Raw genomic sequence first — 26,280 nt, forward strand, 5'->3', positions numbered from 1 at the left:
AATTAGAACTCTATGTGGGTCTCCCACCTAGGTGGTGCAGTCTCAGTACTTGTCATAACCTTCTATTTCCCATGGTGCACAGCATCAAGAAGCTGAGCTCCAGAGTAGTTGGAACTCCAACCCAGGCTAATATGGGAGCCTGGGCATCCCGGGATGTGGGCATCCCGAGTGGAGTCTGAACTTCTGTCCCAAATGCCTACTCTTAATAGTTTGCATTTTTGATGTCTCATTTTATATCTTTGTTTATTGCTTTTAAAGTAGTAAGTTATTTGAGAACTTTTTTAGTTTTCACACTAAAGATGTGAATGATTTACATACCATGCTTACAGTGGGTGTTCTGAGTTCCTCTGAGCTTACTGCTTCTGGTGTTGTCTTGGCATCTCTTTCAGTTTGACAACTCCCACTAGCACTCTCTGTAAGACGGCCCTGGTGGTGATAAATTAATTCGCTTTTGTTTTAGAATGTCTTTTTCTGTCCTTTGTATTCTAAAGGGTGGCTTTGCCAGGTACAATATTCTTTTTGCAGCTTTTTTCCTTTGAATACTGTGACTCTTTCTTTACTCCCTCCTGGCCTGTGAGGTTTCTGCTTAGAAGTCTACAGTCCGATGAGTTGGAAATCCCTTTCTGTGCTATTCTTTTCTCTTGGAGTTTTGAGAATCCTCTTTAACCTTGGCGAGCTTGATTATAATGTCTTGGGATAAACTTGGTTGAATTGAATTTGGTGACCTCTGACCTTCCAATACCCAGATAGTTCTATCTTCCTCTAGTTTGGGCAGCGTTCAGGCCTTTTCTTGAATATGCTTTTCTAACCTGTTAAAGTGCTCAAGTCCCTGTGAACCTTAGTAAGTCAGAGATGCTATCGCTTTTAATGTTATTGCCATTTTCCTGTTTTATTCATTCACTTTGATTCCTCATTTTCTCTATGTATCTTCACTTTGCCTATCTGCAAGCTCATTCTTCTAACCTATCTTTTAGCAATACCTTCTATCATGTTGTCTAGTGACCTTTAAGTTAAATTTGGTTTTTATTACTTCCATAGCTCTGCTAGTTCTATTGTGTTCTCTTGAAATTCATTGTTTCCTTATTTTCGTCTTCATCCAAGAACTTTTCAAATGTCACTTCCTAGCTAGTTTCTAGTACATTTTGTTCATTAAGTGAGGTAATAATGCTATGAAATAAATTTTATGAGAAGCAGAGCAACAGGTTATGGGGGTGTGGGGAGAGGGGGAGAAAGATCTTCCATCTGCTGGATCATTCTTCAAATGCACACAACAGCCAGGGCTGAGCCAGTAACTCCATCCTAGTCTCCCACCATGTAGCAGGGCAAGTACTTGGACCATTTTCCACTGCCTTCCCAGGTGTATTAGCAAGAAGCTGGATTAGAAGAGCAGCTTAGACTCCAGGAAGCACTCTGAGACGGGACGTTGGTGCCACAAGCAGTGGCTTAAGCTGTGCCGGAATGCTGACCTTGAAGCACTAACTTTACAAACAGAATGTAACAGAACAGTCATTTAAGCATGGAAGACTTCTTTCCAAGTCTATTTAGAAACCACTACTTAACTGTATCGGCCAAGCAGTCTGGAGAAATTCTTATATAGCAAGATTAGTTGATGTAATTTGTTTTCAATTGGTTTTGCATATCAACACTAACTTAACGATTTCCTTAGTCTATTCATTTAGACTACATTTGTTACTCTTGGAAATGTGGAATAACTGAACTATAAATTAAAAAATTTTATTTGTAAAAAATACCAAGTCATAAATAGGCAGAATCAACCCATGCTTTTATTTTTGTTGCATATAAAAATTTCATATGAAGGTATTGATGTACAGTACTATCCCCATGGGCTGTAAGAGGCTAAGAAACCACTAAAATAATCATTTATAATGCTCACACACAATTTACCACTCTTAAAACATATCCAAAGAAATGAAATTAAAAAAAAACTAAAATCAGTAAGGATGTTTTTTGTACTTATAGTGTCCCCTTTGTACTGTTTAAAACAAAAGTAATCAAATTCCTTTGGGCCAGGGCTGCTAAAATCTACAGTTTGTGTCAAAAATAAGAGGCTCATTTTTCCTAGGAAAAGGCTCTCTCCCTTCACTGATGAAGTCACAAGTTCCAAGGGCTGGGCAGCAGTGGGAAGAGGCTTCCATGTTATCCGTGAGAAATTTTTCAGTGCTTTCAGGAGCTGGCCATTGTGTGGGGTTACGTTATATCCTAAAAAGACATAATTTTTGAAGAAAAAAATTCTAGAGAATGGCAAATCCTTTATGCCATGTAAACTGGCATGATACCCAACTTTGTATTCAATGAGTTTACAAATACATAAGGTAATCTGGTCAATCTTAACTTTCTCGTACTTTATATTCTGTTAACATGACAGGAAGCTAATTAACAGATGACTAACACAAATGACCTATGGCTCCAATTTCCAATCAAGTTAATTTTCTTGTGGGCTCCAGGAGCCAAGGAGACTCCATCATCACTGGACAAAGATAGATTTTTTCCAGTAGTGTTTGAATGAAAAAAAAAATTGAGTAGCTCCTGATCCACAAAAAAGGCAAAATCTATATGCAATACCACTCCATGGCAAGAAGTACTTAAAAGCTTATGTCTCGAGGGCTGCACAATCTTCTAGAGCTTATCTGATTTTGTAAAATTCGGGTATTTCCAGATAGCCAATGAATTGAAAGCTTGGATTTAAAATACCCAGCCCTAGCCCCACCATTACCTTACTTTGAAATGCAGCAAAACAGAAGAAAATATTAAAGTTAAGGCACAGCCCTGGGACCAAAGACCTGCAGCTATATTTTTAAATGTATATATCTTTATGTATTTTATAATTTTGTTGAATCTTCCATAAACAAGCTCTAAGGTGACAAGACTATATTACAGGAGAAAAGAAAATGTACAAGGAGTATGTATACACACCATTCATTCTCTCACCAAGAGTTTCCAAATATATCAACACCATCCCATCATGGGATGATGTTTTAATAAGAACTGATAATTTACAATTAACATTACAGTATGTACATTGCAATAAATACATGGTTGTAAACAGACAAACAAGACTGTATTACAGGTAAGGTCATTTGGTGAGAAAACAATGCATGGCACAAAAAATAAATAATGCACTCAAAAATTACCATAAAGCTTTCTGTAAAATCCTTTTCATTCAAGTTTTTTCTTTCTTTGACTTTAATTTGTTCTATCTACATTATTTTCTTGTGGATTTTAACTGATGTAAAAGAAAACAAAATGAAAACAGCATTATTGTATTCAGTAACTTGCAAGCTGAAATGTACTGGTTTTATGCAAACTTGGACATTTTATTCCCATACAGTACCCAGATATTGCATTATCTTATGGCATTTTAGGAAATGTAAAGCCACTTGTAAAAGGGTGTTCTTCTTAAAGCAGTGTGTACTTCTGAAACACACTTTGGCGAGAGAAAAGGAGAGAAATATAGAGAAGGGAGAGGGTAAACAGATTGTACAGTGCATTAGTCCCTGCCTCTTGGATATTGGGCCTATTCTATAATTTGATTGTCCATTGGTGCTATCTTTATAACATGGTACCATTAAAAAACCAACAAACTGAGGGAGAAAACCTCTCTTAGTGCAGTTATAAACCCTTTCAGGTCTGAGTTTGTTTGTGACATATTGCTTTTTTTTTTTTTTTTAAATTAAGATTCTAGGCACTCTGTGGGGGAAATACCAAGTGTAGGGAGAGAAGGAAGTGGGAATGTTCTGGGAAAAGAAACCAAGACTCCTTGCCTTTCCCTCTAGACCTCCCTCAGGGGCAGACACCTTCTCAAACGTTCTCAAGGAACCACTTGGCAAACCTCGGCTTTCGTTTACAAAGACTTATAATTGATCTCTACAGGGGGAGGTGGAAACCTGGCCATTAGTTCATTAGAAAGGTTCTGAGCTCTTGGGATGGTATCATCAGCTTGGGTCATTCCCCTGGGCTGATGCCTTGATTTTGTAGTCCCCAGAAGGCTCCTTTATACAAGTGTTTTTCCAGATTGTGACTTTTTTTCCTGTTTATTTTCCATTTGGTTTGATATCTCCTTAATTTTCACTGTCATTCTTGTCTATTAATACGAAAGTGATTATTCTGAGCTCCAAACCTCTTGACTGTACAAACCATTGAAATGGGAGGAAAATCAAAACTAAATGAACGTGCCATGATGCCCATTGCTATCAGCAGGTGAACACTAAGGAATTAATCTCTAAACCTGCAATACAGTTCCTGGTGCTGAAATGTTAGGTGACCTTTAATTTTGCATTAAGGCACAATCTGTTTACCAACCCAGTATTTTCAAATGCATTCCATTACCAACCCTCTGGTGCCAGTGGAATCATCAATTTCTCTCCCTCAATGTGGTTTAAAAAGTAATTCCCCCACTGCAAGATGGATGCTGATGGGAGGATGACAGGTGACAATGCAATTCCTATTTGTTACGTGGCTGTCCTTTGAGAGCAGTCCCTACACTTACAACCACTTTTCGGGGCTAGTCCTCACCTAGTTTTTAATCACATGGTGAAATTACAGGAACAAAAGGGAAGCTGTTGTACTGGGGTTTGTTAATATACTGTTAAGAGCTAGCTAAGCAGCTTTTCATACTATTAACTTTTCTCTGGAACCCAGTAAGAAAACCGAGTCAAGATATACAACCTCATGGAAGAAAAGAATGCGAACTGTAACCTGACTACCTATTTTCACCCATCAGAATGGTGGTGATATATTTGATAAGACTCCATCTACTGAACATGGACAGAGGTTCAGACACACACTAAATAAAGCAGTGAAAGGGAAAAACACTTTTCTTAGTATATAACAGGCGGTGAAAACAACAAAAATGAGCACGAAATGTGCAGGTTATTACAAAGACATGCACTTGGGAGATGCATGTCTATCGACACAGCAGAAAGTCACCAGAAGACACTAAGTAGGAAAATATCTAGAAAAGACTGACCATTTTAGCTACTGGGTATTTATATATCTCCCACTTGCTTCAGACAACACCAGCTGATGACTGAGTTTCTATGAGGGTTAAGACACATTTGACATAACACACATCAAAGCATTACAGAACAAATATTCACTTTGCACACTGTGAGGAAAAATGTTGGTGGAGAGCAACTCCACTTGAAGAGTGGAACAAAAAGCAAAGTAAACAAAGACTTACAAAAAGGGTTTCCTGCAACAGAAAGATATTTTTTCTGTTTTAAAATATGGAAGTCGTTGGTATATAAAACAATGGATCACTACAAATCAGTTAATTGCTATGAACTATAAGGTGCAAGTAAAATTTGTAAATTAGATTTATCCAGTGTAGCACAGATTTGTACTGAAAACTTGCAAGTTACTTCTTAGAAAAAAATAACCAGTGGCAGATGAAGTTCTGAACATAGTTATTTAAATATAATACCTCAATACATTTAATAATAAAAGTAAGCTCTACAAAAAAGATCTGTTTTACATATCATACAAAACAGAGGTCAGTGCAGCTCACTGAACCACACTATTCAGTCATGTATCAGGAAGACTTGAAATTAGAAAATTATGCAATTTCCGTGGCTCATCTTCCTTCTGGTAACAGATCCATGCTGTGTTCTGTTCTTGCCGTATCGGCTGCTCAACCAGCAAGTTCGCTCTGTGCAATGCCTTATTTCTTCTGAAAATATTGCAAACAAATAAAAACTCCAAATCCCATCACAACCCTAGGGCTGCCCGATGAGCCACGCTCCATTGAAAACATTGTGGAGTTGATTTTTATCGGCCTCATCAGCTCTCGCGAGCTGAAATCTTATTAAAACGCTGTTCGTGAAGCTGTCCCCCTTGCTCTGACGACATGGAGGTGAAGAAACTGGTTAGATATTCCTGAGCGCCAGACTGAGTAGTCAAGGTCAGTTTTGTTCAACAAACGTCCTGGCAGATGATAGTGAGGTGTGACCATGGTTGCGGCATGTGACATGCACTTTGGAAACAACTTTTCTACTTAAAAAAAAAAAAAGAAAAAAGAAAAGAAAAAGGCGTGAAAGTCTTTGCACTGTTACGTGTCAGGGGAATAGTCATCTATTACACAAGCCTCGGGCTGGCTCTCCTCTTCCCCTACGGCCTCCTCTTCCACCTGTTCATCGAGGGGAATTTCAGTCGACTCTGAGTCTTGAGTGCAAAGAGTCTTGGAGTCACTACAGCTAGTGTCTTCCTCCACCTGACTCCCACTGTCCTTTTCAGTGTCTGACTCTCCGTCTTCCTCCAAAGTGAGTTCAAACTGGAATTTCTCAGTTTGACCTTGCCGTCCCTCCTCTTGGTCGTCAGGCGCAGGCGAGGGGCTCTGAGGGATTGTGCTCTGGTACCATTCACGATTGTCCTCCAAAGTGTCCAAGATGTCCTGTGCATCGGGATGTACAAGGTCGGCCCAAGTCTCCCAGAGAGGATGGACAATGTAGTCGATGAAGCCCACCTGACAAAACAAATACAGCACGAATTAGAGGACTCGGGACTAAGCAAGAGTGCACATGGTTAACTGGATCATGGCCTACAAATAGAACCCTGAACAGAAGACTACTGACCCTAGGCTGGGAAATCAGTCACTGTTGGGACGACACCCCATGTAGAAATACTGTCACTTAGTGGGTGAAAAGTAGCTTCCAGAAGCCTCGGTTCCAGAGGGAAACAACATAAAAATTGCATGTGCTTATGTGGTAAGGCACGGGGCCTCGACCGTATTTTGGAATGTCATGGACTCTGCGAATACACTGTCTGAGTGGTCAGGATGAATAAACACAGGAATGGATATAGGGGACTTCAAAACATGGGTGGGAAATGCATCTCATGACAAACGGCATGAATATCCAAACAAACTCATCCACTAACTATACTTGGCTATCAACTTATAGAAGTCTCCACATTGAAGCACAGGAATGTAAGACACAAATGTGAAAGTATGAGGGTTGTAAAGGCAGACGTGAACCTGAGCTTGTCAGACGACAAAACGCCAGGAGACGTGGATGCCAGATAACGGCATGCTGAAGCCGCCGCTTTGCTCCGGGGGCCGTAAGCATCATCCGTTACCTGTGATTTCTCCACAGACGCGTTGTGCTTGTCACACATGGGGCTTATCTCCATGCCACGCTCCCTCTCTCGGTCTCCTTGGCGAAAGAACTCCTCCATGATCCGGTCCGTCCACTGGCGGTACAGCTGCAGGGGCTTGGTGGGGTTGCTCAGGTCTGCGCAATGCACCATATTCTGAAGGACCTAAAATAGATGGAGGTGTTTTCTGTTCACAGCTGCTCCTTTTATAACTAAAAATTCACATGGGGTGACTGTAACACTTAAAAATACATGTAGTGCAAGATTCATTCCCAACAGCTCAACCGTGTGTTGGCGTGTGGTTCACACTTGTATTGTTAGCTTCAAATTATGCCACTGTGACCACATCTATGCATCATCACACAAACTATTCATGGCATGACTGATTAAATTCAGAGCTGCTTATGAAGTTAGTTTTGTCGAGATACCAGTGATTTTAAGAATGTATACAAACGAAAGACCAGTAACACTTAGGTTAATTCTCGGAAATGAGAATTTGCACAAAGATCGTGCCTATAATTATTAGAAACGTGAAGGGGAGGAAGGGGAAATCGTATCAAAGCCGCATACACAGACACGTGCATATGTGCACACAGCTCAAGTACTTTACCTGAATCCTATCTGAGTAATTATCAAGAAGGAGAACTCCAGAACTAGTCACTTTCTTAGTTTCAACCATAGTTTTCAAATCGGCCAGCAGATTCATGTGTTTTGACATATCTGTTGCAAGTACCTTAAAAGACAGAGTATTTTAGTAAAGACCAGAGGAAACAGCCAGACTTTGCACATGAAAATATGCAGAATGTGGGAAGGAACAGAAAACCATTATGGCATCTACTAGACAGTATACAGAAGTTCTTTACTCCTTCTTGGGGCAGAGTCTTCAAGTTTTCCGGAAACCCAGATAAGTGAATACAGAATGCGGAAATACTAGGCATGAGCACTACTTTCGTGGTGGGAAACGGCATTCTATGTCCATGGATAAGATACCATGTGTTTAGCAGGAGCTTTTCCCCATTCCCTGGACTACAGTGAACTGAATTAAAATTGTTTACACTACTTAAGAAACAGAATATTCTAGTTAATTTTCTACTTATTCAGCAGGCAATTCTTGCCTCTGTACAAAGCTTGACAGAATAAGTTGATAACTGGGGATTTTCCTGTGCTGCCATCATTCTGAATAACAGGCACAAAGAACAGTAAAGCCATGGATATTTCCAAGTAGACGGGAGAAAGCAGGGAACGGGCCACAGCTCAAATGTGTTTTCTTAACTGATGCGTAATAACAGTAGCTAGATTTAGGGACACAGTGTGATATTTCAATACACGTATACAAACGTGTAATTAACAGACCCTGGTAACTGGCATAACCATCACCTCGAACACTGACCATTTCTCTGTGTTCAGAACAAAGTTCTCTTTACTACTATTTGGAAATACAGTTAATGGTTGTTACTCAGCTTTGCCTGCAGCCAGATGGGAGGAACTCAGAAAACAAAGCCCAACCTGACATTCTTAAATCCAAACTGGTGGAAGTGGGAAAACCTACTACAGAATGTCAGTGCTGGCAGATTCTAGAACGTAAAGGGCAACGACAGGTTTGGAAGACGCTTTGCTTAGTTTGACATCCATCTCGTTCTTGCATGTAAAATAGTAACGTGCATCACATTTCTGCTTCGTCAGTTACTCACAATGTCAATGACCATTTTCCTTAAGGATTGTCTCTGCTTTTTGGTCAAGTTCTGGAAAATGTCACAGTTCTCTTCCTGAAGCAACTTGAAGCCCACAGCCAAATGGTGGTTCTCTAAGACAGAGGAGTCGTTGTACATCAAGGCAAGCTCAGAATCTGAAAGGGAAAGAGGCCAAGATCAGCACAGCTGTCCATCAGGAGCTTTTCCTACTCCTCACGCCCGAAGGGGCTTTGGATTTAGGATGCAGTTTCCGAAGACTTCTCTGCTGCCCTGCCGTTACACGGTACTCTCCAGGGTAGAAAACTGGAGGGCTTAAGAGCACGCACTATGATCGTGGCAGTGAAGTCTAGTGCTACCAACATGTGGCAGGTCATTTCACCCTGTGGGTCTCGGCTTCCTCCTTTTTCTCAAGTGAAAAAGACTTCAATAACCATCACTCTCCTCTAGGTGGTTCATAAACTCAGCAGAATGTGACATTACTCTTCATATCTGCAGTATGCCCAGAGCATAAGGTATGTATTCCTGCAAACCACGGATTGTCTAAATTCCAGTTAATACCATGCATGGACCAAGTGATGTAGGGCTTGATATTTGTGTTCAGAGAAGGCATGAGAGCAACTTGGAGCATATGAACAATACTGACTTGTTTGTGCTGTTTATTTAAAAAAGTGGTTTAAATGTTTTGACTCACATGTAACACTTGTGCTTCAACACACACACAGACAGTACAAACCTGTCAAACCAGGCAACCAGTCTTTTCCTTATCTCTGCTTTGTGCTTGGACAGCCTACCAGCTACTCTTCTCCAGATCTTTATGCAGTATGTAACGTACTACTGTGAATGACAGTCACCCCACTGTACCAGGCAGCTCCAGGAGTTGTTGGTGAGATCTCATTCTGTGTTGGTATCTGCTGTCCAACCTCTAAGCATCCCCCAACCCTTCCCAGCCTCTGCTGATCTCTAAGTTCAGATCCGTTTCTGTATGACAGCACATAAGGTAGTTGTCTTTCTAGGTATGGCTTATATTACATAATGATCTCCTGCCCATTTTGCAAACATTAAGGTTTCGTTTTTTTATGGCTGAGTAGTAGTATTTTACTGAGGTCTGTGATGCATTTGGTTTGTCCATTTGTCCACTGGTAGTTAACGAGGTTGATTCTGTGTCTTGGCCACTGTGAATAGTGCTGCAATGAATATGAGAATGCAAATATCTATTTCATGTTAGTCTCATTTCTGTTGGATATAGCTCCAAAAACAGGACAGCCTGGTCACACTCTCTATTTTTCATTTTCTGAGGAACCTCCACGTAGGAATTCCTACTGACAGTATATACAGGCTCCCTTTTCTCTCCATCCTCACCAGCATCTGTTATTTTCTTTTTGATAAGTCATTCTAATTGGAGTGGGATGAAACTTCATCGTGGTTTTTGATTTGCATTTTTGTATAGGCTGAGAGGTGGGGGCTACGTGTCTTGCTTTAATCTGCACGTGAATATTCAGTTTTCCTTGTACCAACCGAAGGGGCTGCTTTTCTCCAGTGTATGTTTTTGGTGCTGTTTTCAAGGATGAGTTGGTAAAAGATGTGTGGACTTATACCTGAGGAATCTCTATGTTGTTCAATTGGTCTATGTCTATTCCACTTATTTATTTGAAAGTGTTACACAGAGGGAGATCTTCCACATGCTGGTTCACTCCCCAAATGGCCTCCACAGCCAGGGCTGGGCTGATCTGAAGTCAGGAGCCAGGAGTTTTCTTCCAGGTCTCCCATGTGGGTACAGGAGCCCAAGCACTTACATCATTTTCCACTGCTTTTTCTAGGTTGTTAGCAAGGAGCTTGATTGCAAGTGGAGCAGCTGGGTCTTGAACTAGCACCCATATGGGATACTGGCATCACAGGTGGTTGTTTCACCTACTACGGCCCAGATCTATATCTGTTTTGATGCCAGTACCATGCTGTTTTGGTTATAATAGCTCTGCAGCATATCTTGAAGTCCACAACTGCGACACCTCCAGCTTTGTTCTTTTTATTCAAGAATGCTTTGTCTATCTGGAGTTTTTTGGTTACCAAATATACATTTTAAGATTGGTTTTCTCAGGGCTGGTATTGTGGCACAGTGGGATAGGCAATGGCTTGTGTCACCAACATACAATATTACAGTGCCTATTTGAGTCCCAGTTATTCTGCTTCCAATTCAGTTTTCTGTTGATGTACCTGGGAAGGCAGCGGATGAACTTGGGCCCCTAACACCCATGTGGGAAAGCTGGATGCAATTTCTGGCTCCTGGCTTTGGCCTGGCTGTTGAAGCCACTTGGGAAGTAATCCAGCAGATGGAAGCTCTCCCTCTGTTTCTGTCCCTATTCTTTGTCATTCTTGCTTTCTAGTTTTGGGAAGAAGGTCACAAGCATTCTGATGGGGGTTGCAATGACTCTGAAATTGCTTTGGGTAGGATGAGCATCTTAAATATCATTTCCTCATTTATAAGAGACAGAGAAGGAGCTCCCAACCACTGGTTCACTTCCTTTTGCCTTCAACGGGCTCAGCTGGGCCAGGCTCAAAGCCAAAGCTGGGAGCCTGGAATGCAATCCAGGTCTCCCATGTGGTTGGCAGAAACCCAATTACTCGAGTTGTTACCACTGCCTCCCCCAGTCTGTACTAGCTGGAACCTGGAGTCTGTGCCAGAGCCAGGTATTGAATCTAGGTATTCCAATGTGGGACACAGGCATCTTAGCCATTAGGCTAAAAGGCTAAATGCCCAACCCTTGTATGGACATTTTAATAATTTAATAACTTTAATAATGTAACTTCCCCATCCATGAACATGGGTGGTCTTTCCACACTTTTGTGTCTTCAGTTTCTCTGATTAGTGATTTACAAATTGTTGCAAAAGACCTTCCACATTCTTGGTTAAATTTATTCCAAGACACTTTTTTTTTTTCCTTTGGACAGGCAGAGTGGACAGTGAGAGAGACAGAGAAAAAGGTCTTCCTTTTCCATTGGTTCACCCCCCCAATGGCTGCTGCGGCCTGCGCGCTGTGGCTGGTGCATTGCGCTGATCCGAAGCCAGGAGCCAGGTGCTTCTCCTGGTCTCCCATGTGGGTGCAGGGCCCAAGGAATTGGGCCATCCTCCACTACCCTCCCGGGCCACAGCAGGGAGATGGACAGGAAGAGGAGTGACCAGAACAGAATCTGGCGCCCCGACCGGGACTAGAACCGGTGTGCTGGCGTCGCAGGCAGAGGATTAGTCTATTGAGCCGTGGCGCCGGCCCCGAGACGGTTTTTAAAAATAATATATTTAATCAACAGTCAGTTATAGATCTTCCATCTGCTAATTCACTCCCCAAATGCCTGCAAAAGCCAAGGCTGAGCCAGGTTAAAGCCAGGAACTCCATCTGGGTCTCCCATGTAGGTGGTAGCAACCCAAGTACTTAAGCCATCACCCATTACTTTCTTAGGTGCATTAGCAGGAAGCTGGGACTCAACCAGCACTCCAATATGGTATACTGGTGTTGCAAACAGTGGCTTAACCCACTAGGCCACAATGCTGGCCCCTCCTCAAGTTCTCTTGTAGGTATTACAAGTGGGATTGTTTTTACTTATTTCTCAGTCTGCAATTGTGTAAAATTGCTAGTGACTGTATTATGTTGGTTAGGCATCCTGAAACTTCAGTGACCTCTTCAAAGTTCTAAGGGTTTCATGGGTGCAGTCTTCAGGTTTCTCTATACATTGAATCGTGTCATCTATCAATGGCTAGCTTGACTTGCTCTGTTATTTGTATACCTTGTCTTTCTTTACTTTGCCTAACTGCACTGGTTCAAACTTCAAACACTATATTGAATAAGATTGGTGATATCAGACATCCTTGTTGGGCTCCAGATCTGAGAGGCAATGCTTTCAATTTCTCCCCATTATTAAGTTCCTGGCTGTGGGTTTGTCATGTGCAGCCTTTGATATATTGAAGGTTTTTAGCTTTAGTAAGATGTTGGGGCAAGGGGACAGTACTGTGGCATAGTAGGCTAAGCCTTTGCCTGTGGTGCCAGCATCCCAAATGGGTGCCAGTTCTAGTCTAGGCTGCTGCTCTTCTGATCCAGCTCTCTGCTATAGCTTGGGAAAACAGAAGGTGATGGCCCAAGTTCTTAGGCTCCTGCACCCATATGGGAGACCTGGAGGAAGGAAGCTCCTGGTTCCTGATGGGCCCAGGTCTGGCCATTGCAGCCATTGGCGAGTGAACCAATGGATGGAAGACCTGTCTCTCCCTTTCTCTGTCTGTAACTCTTCCTCTCAAGTCAATAAAAAAAAAGCTGGATTTTGCCAAATGTTTTTTGTGTTTGAGATAATCATCTTTATTGATCTGTGAATGTTAAATCATCCCTAGGACAAATCCCACTTCATCATAATAGGGTTCTTTTGGTATGTTGTAGAACTGATTTTGCTAGTGTTTTGATTGGCATAGTTGGAAAAATACTCATTAGGGATGCTGATCTATTTACTTTTGCATTGTGTCCTTCTCTGGCTTTAGAATCAAGGTGATTCTAAAACTTTGACTTTACAGAATGAGTTTGCAAGTGTTCCCTATCAATTTTCTGTCATAATTTCATAACAATTTTTGTTAGCTCTTCCTTAAATGGTTGGAAGAATTCAGCAGTGAAGTCATTTAGTCTTGGGCTTTTCCTTGATGGGAGACTTTTTAAAATATTAATGATTCAATAGTATTCATTTTTGGTCAGTTCAAGTTTTCTAGGTCCTCATAGTTCAATTTTTTTGGCAAGTTTTATGTCTCTAGAATATTATGCATTTCTTCTAAGTTTTCCAACTTGCTGGTGTATGGTTGTGTTCATAGTCTCTAATCTGTATTTCTATAGTATCATTTTTAATTTTTCCCTTTTAATCTCTGATGCAAGTCATCTTTTTAGTGCACTGAAAGATAATTGATTTTTATCTTTTAAAAAATCCAACTCTTCATTTCAGGGATCTTGGGATTTTTGTTTCCATTTCATTTCAAAGGACAGAATAAGAGAAACAATGACTTTAGTTTGTTCATGTTTTTCTAAGTCCTTGAGATTCATGATATCTTTTTTATGTATGCTTTTGTAGTATCCCATGGGTGCTGGTGCTTCCATTTTCATTAACATCAATGAAGTTTCAAATTTCCTATTGATTTCTTCAGTGAGTTTGTGCAGCTGCAGTCCTTTCTGCTGGTGTACTAGAACATCCGTGGAGTCTGCAGGGGTTACTGCCCCTGTAGCACAGTGCATTTCCACAGTGGACCCTTTCTCAGGATGACACCACCCTGCTGCAGCCTGTGCTGCAGCAGTCAGATGAGGGAGGCAGCGAGATCCTTCTCTGAAGCTCGACTACCAAGTGTACCTGCAGGAAGCTTCTTCGCTGGCGGGCTCCAAGCCTGGGCAACTGTCGATCCCCCCTGTGACTAAGACTGCCAGGGTCCACTGTCCCTGGAGACTGGATGTGCTCGCATTCTTGTCTCCCCTTTCCTCTGCAATGGGATCCGGGTGCTGGTATGCTTTGCCTTTTTTTTTTTTTTTTTTTTTTTTTTTTTTTTTTTTTGCTACCATTCAAGGTCTCCTGTGTTCTGTGGAGATCTCTGTTCTCTCTTGGGTACTCACTTTCACATGTGACTATTGTTACTTTGGTTTTTCTCTGTTACAAAGGTGAATGCTGGGCACCTCTATATGGGCCATCTTCTTCACCCCCCGCTTAGTTTCTTTCATGGTATAGCTTGGAAAGTCCAAGCTAGATCACATTTTTCTACTTTTCTCCCAAGTATCCACTAATTAACCTTTCCCTCCCTCATCACTGCCCTTTGCAGTCTCTGTGAATGCCATTGTATTCTCAACTTTTTTTCCACTGTGCATTTGAATGAGATCATGTGCTACTCATTTTTCTGTGCTTAGATTATATCACTTAAAATAATGACCTTTAGTTCCAAGTATGTGGCAAATGACAAGATGAAAACCTTTATGGCTGACAAGCATTTCATTGTATATATTCTAAAACTTCTTTAACAGTTCATCAGTTGGACACATGAGTTGGTTCTGTTTCTTGGTGATCTTTAACAGTGCTGCAATAAACACAGGCATCCATATATCTGACAGATGTATTTGATTTCCTTTAGATTATATGGCAGTTCAATTTTTGTTATTTTTTAAAAACTGTACTTTTAGAATTTATTTGAAAGAGTGAGAACTTTCTTCCACTGATTCATTCCCCAAATGCCTGCAACAGGAGAGCTGGGCCAGGCATAAGCCAGGAGTTCCATTTGGGTCTCCCAAGTGGGTAACAGGGACCAAGTACTGGAATCATCACCCACTATTTCCCAGGGTGTACATTAGCAGGAAGCTAGAGTAGGAAGTGGAGGTGGGACTTCAATAAGGCATTATGGGATGCAGGCGACCCAGGTGGCATTTCAACTGCTGTACCAAATCCCTCCTCTAGGAGCATCCGTACAGTTTTGCACCATGACTCTACTGATTTGCATTCTCACAACTGTGCAAGTGTTTTATTTCATGTCTTCACCAGGACTTATTTTTGTCTATTTAATAATGTAATTTTAAATAATGTAATGTATTTTTGATTTCTATTTCCCTGACTAGTGATGTGTTTCAAAGTATCTGTTAGCAATTTGCATGTTGTCTTTTGAGAAATGTCTGCTCTGCCAATCTTTTAAACAGATCACTTGCTCTTTTGCTATTGAGTTGCTAATATTTTTATTAGCTTCTTGTCACATGTATAGTTTGCAAATAACTTATTCTATGGGTTGTCTCTTTGGCTGTACAGAAGCTCTTTAGATTGAAGTTTGTCTATTTCTGTTTGTTTTCTGATCCAACATATTCTTAATTGCCTGAAGTGTCTCCCGAGTGTTTTCTTCTGGTTATTTCAAAGTTTCAGACCTATATGTAAGTATTTAATCTAGTTTGGTTGATTTTTACACACAGTGGTAAGAGTCTGGTTTTATTCTGCACGTGGCTATCTTTCAAGATTTATCTGTTTGAAAGGCAGAGTTTCAGAGAGAAAGGCAGAGACGGAGATCTTGTATCCACTGGTTCACTCCCCAAATGGCTGCAACAGCCACAGCAGGCCTTAATCAAACACAAGAGCCAGGAGCTGCTGCTTCTGCTCTCACGGGGGTACAGGGGCCTAAGCACTTGGGCCATATTCTGCTGATTTCCCAGGCACATTAGTAGGCAGCTGGATCGAAGTAGAGCAGCCAGGACTTGAACTGGGGCTGATAAGGGATGCCAGTGTCAGAGGTGGAGGCTTTACCCACTGTAGCCCAGCACCGGACCCCAGGCTGTCCTATCTCCAAAGAGTGTTCTTTAGTACTTCTGTCAAAGATCAATTGGCTGTAGATGTGATTCCACTTCTAGGCTCCCTATTCTGATCTGGATATTGGGTTTTGTGCCAGTACCACGCTGTTTGAACTATCTTTGTAATAATATTTTAAAGTCAGGTAATATAATGTCACCTACTTTGTTACTGTTCAAGTTTGCTTTGGCCAGCTGGGTTCCTTTGTGGTTCCTCCCAAATTTCAGTAGCATGTTTTTCTAGGTCTGTCATTGGTATCTGGCTGAGAATTTCTCCACCAATGTTCATCAGGGATATTGGTGTTTAGCTTTTTTTGTCTGGTCTTGATATGAGGACATGCTGGCTTTCCAGAATGACTTTATATAGTGCCAGTTATTAAAAAAATATATTCAAAGTTTGGTAGAATTAAGCAGTGTTTTTTGATAAACTTTTAATTACTGATTCAAACTACTTAAATGTTTCTTCATGATTCCATCTTTGTAAGACGCATGTGCCCATGAATTTGTCCTTTTCTTGGTTACAGGATTTGACACATAGGTGTTCATAACAATCTTTAGCAGTCCCTACATATTTGAGTGATGTCATGTTTAAGGACTCTTTTATTTTGAGAGGCAGAGAGTTTCCATCCTCTGGTTCACTTCCCAAATAACTGCAATGGCTACTGTGAGCCAGGGATTCAATGAGGTCTTCCATAGGGGTGGCAGGACCCCAATTACTTGAGCTGTCACCACTGCCTCCCAGGATCTGCATCTGCAGGAAGCAGGAGTCAAAAGCCACATCCTAGTATTGGACCCAGAAGTTCTGATCTGAGGACATTCTAATTGGCCTCTTCACTGTTATGCAGGATGCCTGTGCCACTCTTCTCATCTCTGATGTTATCTAAATCTTCTCTGTTTTGTTAGTCTACCTAAGGTCTGGTCAATTTTGTATTTTTTTCCTTTTTGGTCTCCATTTACGTCTGCTCTGAGTCTCATTTATTTCCTTCTATTAGATTATCGAGGTGCAATGATGACATCTACATCATCCTATAATGTCTTTGTCTTAACATTTGTTAACGGTTGTGCTACAGTATCTTTATTTCTCCTTCACAGCTAAAAGACAGTTTCTCTGGGTATAGAATTCTTTGTTGGAACTTGTTTTCCTTTAGTACTGTCAAAATCTCATCTACCCCCTCCAGAAGTCGATGATGCCTGTCCTCACTGGTGATGCCATCACCTTTACTCAGTCTACTGATTCAAACGCTCAGCTCTTCTGGAAACACTCTTGCAGACACTGCCCGGGCAACTGTTCACCCCAGTGCTGGTGACATGTAAGCCCCTGGAGTGCAGAGATCTACTTTGTCACCAGTGCATGAGATTACAGAGCTAGGTACATAGTAAGCACTTGGATGTAAGTTTAAGTAGATTTAAAGAAACTTTATTTTAAATCGCTTAGTATTAAAGGATACTTGAGAAAAAGTTCTGGAAAAAAAAACAAATTTGAGTTCTTCTATCAAATTTAAAATTTTTAAAAAGGCCGACAAACTCAGAACTGGCAAGAGTATGGGGAAAAAGCAAACTGCTGTAACAAAATGTAACTCTCAGAGTATCACACAAGTTGATACTCATTAACAGGGGTTCAATTAATGCAATAATTCTTAACAAGGAACGTGTCAAGCAGATGAAAAGGTCATTTATAACTGTTTACTTCTATCTCTGTGCCTAAAGAGAAATCTGGAATGCTGTTAACCAATCAGTTAAAAATCAGGAATTTCAGGTGAGTTTTACCTATTTGCCGTCTTGTTTCTAATTCACAATGTATTTATGAAAGCTTAATTAAATAGGTTTTGAAAATTCTGTCTTCTGAATAAAGGACATGTACTCTACAGTATAAGATAAATGTGGGTCAAGCCAAATCTCAAATTTACCATACTTTGATAGGTAAAAGATAAATTCCATAAACAGGTCTGTTGATCTGCTTGGCAAAGTGCAACTGTACGAATAAATTAAATGCAAATCCATCACATCCAGGTTGGAGGTAAAATTGCCATGTCTCAGAGCTGAAAGGGACCTGGCTCTGAAGTGAGTGCCCAAGTTCTTCCCTTTAGGTCTGTGAAGATGATGCATTATTAAAATCTGGGATTTGCTACTGGAGTGCTCTGTAATGGTCTGACTTGAAGAAGAAAAGAGGTTCATGGAGATCAGCTTGTTTAAAAGGCACAGCGAACAGGCAATGACTAGGCTCCTAAGTGACAGTCAGAAGGTCCGCATGGTAGACCACAGCCAAGGGATGGGGCTGGAGCAGACACCACGGTAAGAGAGAGACTCAGTGTTCCTACAGCTTTTCTACTTGTCGTAGGGCTAGAAACTGTAATGGCCTGTTACCCTGTCTAAATCAAGTCTTCAAAAGGAATTCTAGACAAGAAAAAGTGGTTTTTAACTTGATCCTTTGTCCTTGGCAACTGGGAATTAAAACTGCCAGTCTCCCTCCTTCCATCTGTCTACTCCTCATGCTCTTACGCTGCACTTTTCCCACCCTTAGCACCCTCTCCTGTCATGTATTCACTTGTGAGCTGCTGCTTTTCTGCAGAACACAAGCTCTTAGGAACCAGGGCTGTGCCTTATTTACCCACATAGTCCTAGTGTCTCGCATGATATTTGACAGTCTCTGTAGGTATGCCTACTTAAATCATATTTGCTAGAAACTTACTGTGAAAATGGAGATTCTGAACAAATGACTAACAGGAATCAATTTGTCTTTCCAATCATCAATGCTATATAATCTGTGCTCTTGTTACTACTCTAGCTTTTCAGAAGATAAAACCGAAGTCAAAATAGTTTGTGGATTTCTTTATACATTTTGTCCTTTAAAAAAGACTTAGTTTCTCATCTGAAACTTCAATGTTTCTAAAAAAGCTTAACCAATTATTCCAGCTAAAAATCACCTGGCACCTACAAGTAACACATGGAAGGATGAAGAAAAATATAATCACAAAGAACAGGAGCATAACAGGACTAGGACCCAGCCCAATCACCTACGATACCTCCCTTAACCTTGCCACAGGAGCTTCCTTAAAGTAACACACGTAAACTTCCTCACTACAGGTTTCCAAATTTGATGACAAGAACCCTATAGAAACACAGATTCAACCATTTGGACAAGTGGGAAACTCCAGTCCTGAGGTAAGAGAATAAGTTCCTAATAGATGCTGCACCTGATAGTGAACCTATCCATAAAAGAGGTTTTTAAAAAAAACAATTTAATACCAACTGCAAATTGACACTGAAATCCCATCTAGTACAAGTTCAGAAGTTACTAGAGGGATTCCTTTTTTGATGCTGCACAGATGTGACTGGGAAACACGTGAGCCGACTTACCAGTTTCAAGTTAGCTAACCCTGTCATTCTAATAAGGGTCTGATCAACTCTGGGATGTTTTTTGCACCATGTGACAATGCTGATTCATTCTCAGGAATCATCCTTCCCCTCACAAAAACGCAGGCAGCCCAAAGCTCCTGAGATTGTGAAACCCCCTGTGTTGCTATGGTCCCACTGACTAGCAAAGAATCTTGAAAAGCAGCATCGGGTATTCCACTCCAGATAGGTATCCTTGGTTACTCTCCAAGTATCTATAATTGCGCCTTTATTTCACCTGTGGACCAAGGTTTTCCTCGCTTATTTAGATACCACAGAAACTGACACAGGTGTCAATCAGGGGTCACAAGACTAGAGCTAGTCTTCCTTATCCTTAAATTTATCCCAGCAGATGCCATGCAATGTCACTATTTATGTAGATGGCTCTGATTCTTACAAGGTAAGAACATAAAATGTTATCCTGTCTCACCTAGATAAAAAGTTCCTAAACCAAACTAACCATCTCTCAGGAAATCTGACCTTTCTAGTCTTCTATTATATAGGCAAGTCACTAAAATGCATTTTGTTATAATGCACAGATACTACATTTAGACTGCTATGAGAAGACTATTATCCATAAACTCAAGTAAAATGTGCTATAATGTATTAACCTGCTGTAGGAGGGACATACAGGTTCACTTTGCATGTTTTAAGGCAAAGCTCAAGTACTACCTAAACATTTTCTGTCCAGGTGTGTTTCAGAAGCCCAATGTTAAATACTCCCTAGCAGCCCTTACGTTTTCAAATTCAGAGAAGACTTCTTATATTAGGATACTTGAAAAACTTCATAGAAAATGGAACTAAGTTACAAAACAAGCTGGAGGTCTAGCATAGCTGGTTAGACTGCCACCTGCAATGCTGGCATCCCAAATGGACACAGTGTGAGTGCAGGCTGTTCCGCTTCTGATCCAGCTCCCTGCTAACAGCCTGAGAAAAACAGAGGAAGATGGTCCAGGTGTTTGGGTCCCTGTCACCCACGTGGCAGGCCACACTGAAACACCTGGTGGCCATCTGAGGAGTGAATTAGTGATGGAAAATTTGTCTCTTTTTATTTTTTTTGACAGGCAGAGTGGACAGTGAGAGAGAGACAGAGAGAAAGGTCTTCCTTTTGCCGTTGGTTCACCCTCCAATGGCCGCCGCGGCCAGCACACCTCGCTGATCCAAAGGCAGGAGCCAGGTACTTCTCCTGGTCTCCCATGGGGTGCAGGGCCCAAGCACTTGGGTCATCCTCCACTGCACTCCCTGGCCACAGCAGAGAGCTGGCCTGGAAGAGGGGCAACCGAGACAGAATCCAGAGCCCTGACCGGGACTAGAACCCGGTGTGCCAGCGCCACAAGGCGGAGGATTAGCCTAGTGAGCCGTGGCGCCGGCCATGTCTCTGCTCTTTGAAATAGACTTCAGAAAAATGTTTTCAAATATTCATGTATAAAGAGTTATATATTAAAAAAGGCATACATTCAAAAATAATTCTATCTGCCATGAACTTTTTGTCTGGTGAAATGTTAGTAATGATTAAAATACTGAAGATGGCAGTTTCTGTTAGTCTTTTTAAGAGACTTAAAAAGGCAAAAACAAGGCCTGGACAAGCGGAGATGGGGAGAAGTGCTATAGCCCCTAATGTGGACTAAATGCTCTACTTAGTGAGGAAGACTTAAAGGTTCCAGTAGTTAATGCTAAATCTCTCTGCGTACTTTACTTTTAGATACCTTCATGTTTTTAAGATATTAAATGGTTCATGGGACATAATTTTTAGAGCTAAATTATATTATCATACACAGGTTTCAAAAGAGCATTATGGCTGTGGAAAAGAATCCCAAGTTTACAAAACCTTTTAGTCATCCATTTCCTCAGGAAACGTCAACTTCACTTACTTGTATTGATCAGAAATTGATTGGACACACCAGGATGATCTACATCATGTATTGCACTGGCAAAAATTGCTGCAAGAATCTCCAAATCTGTAAACACAGCCTGCAAAAATAGACAACACAGGTAATATTACTCCACGATAAACAAATGAGAACTTCCCAGAATTCTGATGTAAAAACGGAGCTTTTTTCACAAGGTGTCAAGAAAAATCTTTTCGATAATGAGATACTCTTGACCTCTGAAAACATGATTTCCTGTGCATTCTAGGATGTCTAGAATTACTGGCCTTTCCCCATAACACGACAATGGCACGAACAACGAAATCAACATGGGAGACTTGTGATGACGTAAAAATAGTATAGATAATATAAATCGTTGCCCAACTTATTTCCCTTACAGTCCCTATACTTTCAGTGAAGCCAAGCATTTTCTGTACCACAACCCTTGCCGTAAGAATAAAAGGCCAAGAGACATTTACCTCTAAAGCAGGTGTGGACAAGAGCACATGAGTAGACTGGACGACATCTGCAGCGTGGATGTTGTTGTGGTAGGCCACGTCGGCGTGGTAATGGTCTTCCAGAGTCATAAGGTACGTGATCAACGTATCCACTGGAATTTTAAAGGTTTTCAATAAATCCCGCTCCTGGAGGAGAAGAAATTCTCTGAAAATTCTTGTCTTTGCAAGAAAAATGTTCCACCAAGGTTGTTAAAAAATCACACCCCAGTGCTGCCTACAGATAACCCAGAAATGGAAACAGAACTTTCCCATGTCTACCAAGGGAAAAGGAAACCTGGGGGAAGATCCAGGGACTTCGGCGTGTCCCTGGGGAGCCCCCCTGCCCCAGTGCTTTACCTGGGGTCAGGAAGGGGCTGCACTCTCCCATTAATCTGCAGTCTCAGCTTCTCATTTAAAGCCCACCCGGTGCTGGGACAAGGCTCAAAGGGGAGCTTAATGCATTTAGTTTTTCTGAAGAGGAAAATAACAGGGGCCAGACCTACAATGACAGCATCCCATATGGGCGCAGATCCTGGCAGCTCCACTTGGGCTTCAGCGCTCTGCCAATGGCCCAAGTGTTTAGGATTCTGCCCCTCTGTGTGTCACACTCACTTTCAAGTAAATCTTTGTTTTAAAAAGTAAAATATTAATACATTATCTGTGTTTTACCACAGTCCTTCCTGAATTTTGATTTAGCCCTTGATAATAGAGCCAGTAAGAAAAATAAATCAAAAAAGGTAAAAGGCAGCAGTAAAGACGCCAAAATGCATGCACCATCCAGCCAGAGGTCAACTACATTACCTGAAAAATGGTGTGCATGATAACAGTCAGAGGCCGGTTACCAGACAGCTCTGCTATTCTGAAAACATGGAGCCCCCATTTGTTCACATCTTCCAGTTCCTGGGGTTAACGAAAGGTACCAGAAAGTTAGAAGGTAGTACAGAAAATGAATTGATGAACACAGTCACGTAAGAATGACTTTTTAAAAGCAAGGATTCATTTACATGACTGTGGTGTATCAATTATATTGAAAATGTAGTGAAAACTGTAGAATAACTGTGGTACAATACAACCTATCTACCTACTCTGGATCTCAAAGCATTTCTTCAACACAGATACTCACCTAAAATGCAGAATAGATGATGGATTTCTAACTCTTAAGGCCAATCAAAGCAAGTTGCAAAATAAAGAAACCTCCTGTTTGAGTTTTAGGAAGTATATAGACTTAAATAATTTACAAAGAGGTTTTTAAAAAAGAGTCCTCCACAAATTAGAAGGACTCAATTCCCCCGGAGCCTTCACTTTGGTTACAGTCCATGAAATCTCACCTTGGCAAGGACGTCTTCTTGTTCAGTTTTAACTCCAAACCTTGGGATACTTGAATTTGTCAGACTGGAGCTGTGCATCAATTTCTTGACTCCACTGATCTGAGACATTGGTCTTTTCTTTTTCTCCTTTTCCTTCTGAGTTGGAGAAGGAATTTCCACTTCATGTTGCTTATCTTAAAAAATAGAATAATAAATGTTGAACATTTTCTAATCATGGAAGATACAACCTGTCCAGTTATGCATGCTAAGAAATGTTTCCAAGTAATTCAAGGAAGCTTCAAAAGTTCATGGAAAATGTGTACGTTTAAACGTTTTGAGAAGCTGAGAGACCGAAAAACTCCCAGCTGCTGATTCCTTCTGCAAATGCATACCATGGCCAGGGCTCGGCCAGGTTGAGGGTGAAAGCTGGGCATCCAACCCCCCCCCCCCCCACGGCCGGCAGGAAGCCAACTGTTCGAGCCATTGTCTCCTGGCAGGAAGCAGTCAGCAGAAGAGGAGCTGGGCGTTCTGATGCAGGTGACCCAAGTGTCAGCTTCCCTGCTAAGGCCAGCTGACCACAATTTCTCCACAAACGTCTTGAAGCCTCCTATCCTTTTCTGAGTTGTGCATCTAAAATGTGTCGTGGATTTCATTTGATACCCTCAGACACAATGTTAGACAAATAAATGCCACTATGAAATAATACAAAATGTACCCAGTGGTGAATACCTCTGTAATAGTAAAACCTTTGTAAGCCTTATGAAAGCAAAACACTTGGTTAATGTACACTTCATTTTAGTGGAAGGATTCCAGTTCCCACACATGCTTTAACATCCTAGAAATTTTTTCTTTTGAAAATCAATGCATCTCTATGATATATTCAGATCACTGACTTCTTTCTTACTGCATTTTCTTTCTGTGGTTGGGACAGAGGGGTTGCTTTTGAGTGCCCTAGACTCACAGCTCTAATCGGCAAACCTTTCTTTACCAATTGCATTGTATTTGCCTACCAGGTTTGCTGTCAACTCACTGATGGCAGAGATCACTTCTATCGTAACAAGAATCTGTTCAACCCATGGCAAAGATCTCTCCATAAAGTACTTACAGCTTAATTTCACAAAAATGGCAATATACATCTGTGATTCAGAAAAATCTCTAAAGTCCTAAATACAACTGAAAAAAACAAAAAGGTACTTTGTTGCCTCACATACTAAGGCTTAGAGGCTTACACTCAAATTATTAACATGATGAATGAAAAAAATTAACATTTGGTTTTCAAAAGGAGTTGGTATCCTGTTTTTCCTCCAAAAAACAATTTAATTGCATGTTGCTGTTCTTACCTAAGAATGTGTTTGAAATGTATTCTGACACTTGATTGCCAGACCGACTCATTTCAGAGAGATGAGTGAGCTCCCGATTAAGCATCCTTTTAAACTAGAAAAGAAAAAGGTAAAATAAAGTAAGAGGAAAATATAAGTAAACAAAAGCATATCCTAAGACACAGGATGATATATCCAAATAATTTTTAAATGGGCCTGAAAATTTAGTGGAGTGGCATCCAATAGAACTTTCTCCAATATTGAAAAAATACCATAATCTACACTGTCTTGACAGTAGCCTCCTGCCACTGGTGGCTACTAAACACCTTAAATGGGACTGGTGCAAATGAGAAACATATTTGATTCTTGCTTAATTTTAACATGTAGCTAGTGGTTACCACATTGGATAGTACACGTTTCAACACTGAAGGGCATTAATAAGAAAAAGGCGTTAAATATTAAGATGCTTATCAGTATTTATAGAAGGAAAAAAATACAGTTCACAAGCACACAGAAATGTTACCAAACAATAAACCAAGGTATGTTTTTATCAATGAAGCATCACTAGCAGACATAGATAATATTGGTCAGAGGCTAAAATCTATACGCTTTTACTCCAAAGCACAACGGAATCAATGTGAATACTTGACCACAACTATGGAGACAAAAAAAATTTTGAAGAAAATTTTTTCAAGTAGGGGAATGAGATTTATTGGTTCTCAGCGTCCACAGTATTTACTGGTCCATTTCCCAAACTACTGAAGAGAAAACAGGTCAGTTTTCAATATTGGGTTACATTATCTTTACAAAGAAATGCTGGAATTAACCTACTCTGACATGCAATTCCAAAATTTCCACAGATTTTATGCTTCCACACTGGTTCTTAATAGGTCTTCTTTTAACTTTTAAAACAGCCCAACTGGGTGTTTTCATGTTTTTAATAATTATACAGAAATAATGCGCACTTCCTATACAAATAGTAACTACTCTTGGATACTTAATAAAAAAAATGAACTGCTATTTCACTCTATGCTTAGTAGCCTTTCAAAGCTACTTTTTCCACAAATTCTCATGCAAGTACCGAAGTGAACAGTGAGTTAACCTTTAAGCAGTTTTGAAGTGTTAGTATTGAGCTGGCTATCTAGAATTTTCAGATAATGCTTTTCTGCATAATTTATGCCACGATTTTCTAACTCAATGTATTTTGCTAAATCTCTTCCAAAGTCAGTCTTATTGACCATCTGGATTAACAAACACTTTAACCATCACCAGAGAGAACAAAACCCATTTCAATAGACGGCTGGATACAGGAAATGCACATTAGCATTTTCCTGTAGTCCAGCGAGAACAACTAGACAAGGCCAATATAAATTCTGGTCATCAATTTATAGGTGTAGGGAACACAAAGAAACAAAGTTCAGTTTATTCCTGTATTTTTATACCTTCTGACTACAAAATACACATGTGCTACAGAAAATCTGGAAAGCTATATAGAAAAAAATAATACATCCCCACTGCTCAGAGATAACCATAGATATTTAGCCATATTTCCTTCTAAGACTTGTTACTGCATTTCTGTGTATTTAGGTATGTATATTTAAAACTGGCATGAGGTAGTATATACAGCATCGCTTGCCACTACTTTTCACTTGGCATAATTTGGGGCCTTCTAAAAATATTCACATTTTGGGGCCAGTGTTGCAGCACAGAAGGTTAGGCCGCCATGTACAATGCCGGCATCCCATATGGGTGCTGGTTCGAACCCCAACTGCTCCA

The 26,280-nt window shown here is 40.7% G+C and overlaps 1 protein-coding gene across 24 annotated transcripts in view; it reads right to left on the reverse strand.

Annotated features, from left to right (window-relative positions):
* Nucleotides 1-1,762: 1,762 nt before the first annotated feature.
* PDE4D (phosphodiesterase 4D) overlaps nt 1,763-26,280 on the reverse strand; it is a 1,644,269-nt gene continuing 1,619,751 nt past the window's right edge. For all 24 annotated transcript variants that reach the window (XM_070056730.2, XM_008262244.5, XM_089313185.1 and 21 more), the window contains 9 exons: nt 24,526-24,619; nt 23,207-23,379; nt 22,680-22,778; nt 21,861-22,025; nt 21,385-21,484; nt 8,802-8,956; nt 7,721-7,843; nt 7,093-7,275; nt 1,763-6,481 (listed from right to left, as the gene is read on the reverse strand). In XM_070056730.2, coding sequence (XP_069912831.1) covers nt 6,068-6,481; nt 7,093-7,275; nt 7,721-7,843; nt 8,802-8,956; nt 21,385-21,484; nt 21,861-22,025; nt 22,680-22,778; nt 23,207-23,379; nt 24,526-24,619 — 1,506 coding nt within the window. In that variant the 3' untranslated portion in view covers nt 1,763-6,067. The remainder of the gene's footprint in view (nt 6,482-7,092; nt 7,276-7,720; nt 7,844-8,801; nt 8,957-21,384; nt 21,485-21,860; nt 22,026-22,679; nt 22,779-23,206; nt 23,380-24,525; nt 24,620-26,280) is intronic.

The sequence above is a fragment of the Oryctolagus cuniculus genome, chromosome 14 (assembly GCF_051225735.1).
Source record: "Oryctolagus cuniculus isolate XC-2025 breed Fujian yellow rabbit chromosome 14, ASM5122573v1, whole genome shotgun sequence".
NCBI classification, from domain to species: Eukaryota; Metazoa; Chordata; class Mammalia; order Lagomorpha; family Leporidae; genus Oryctolagus; species Oryctolagus cuniculus.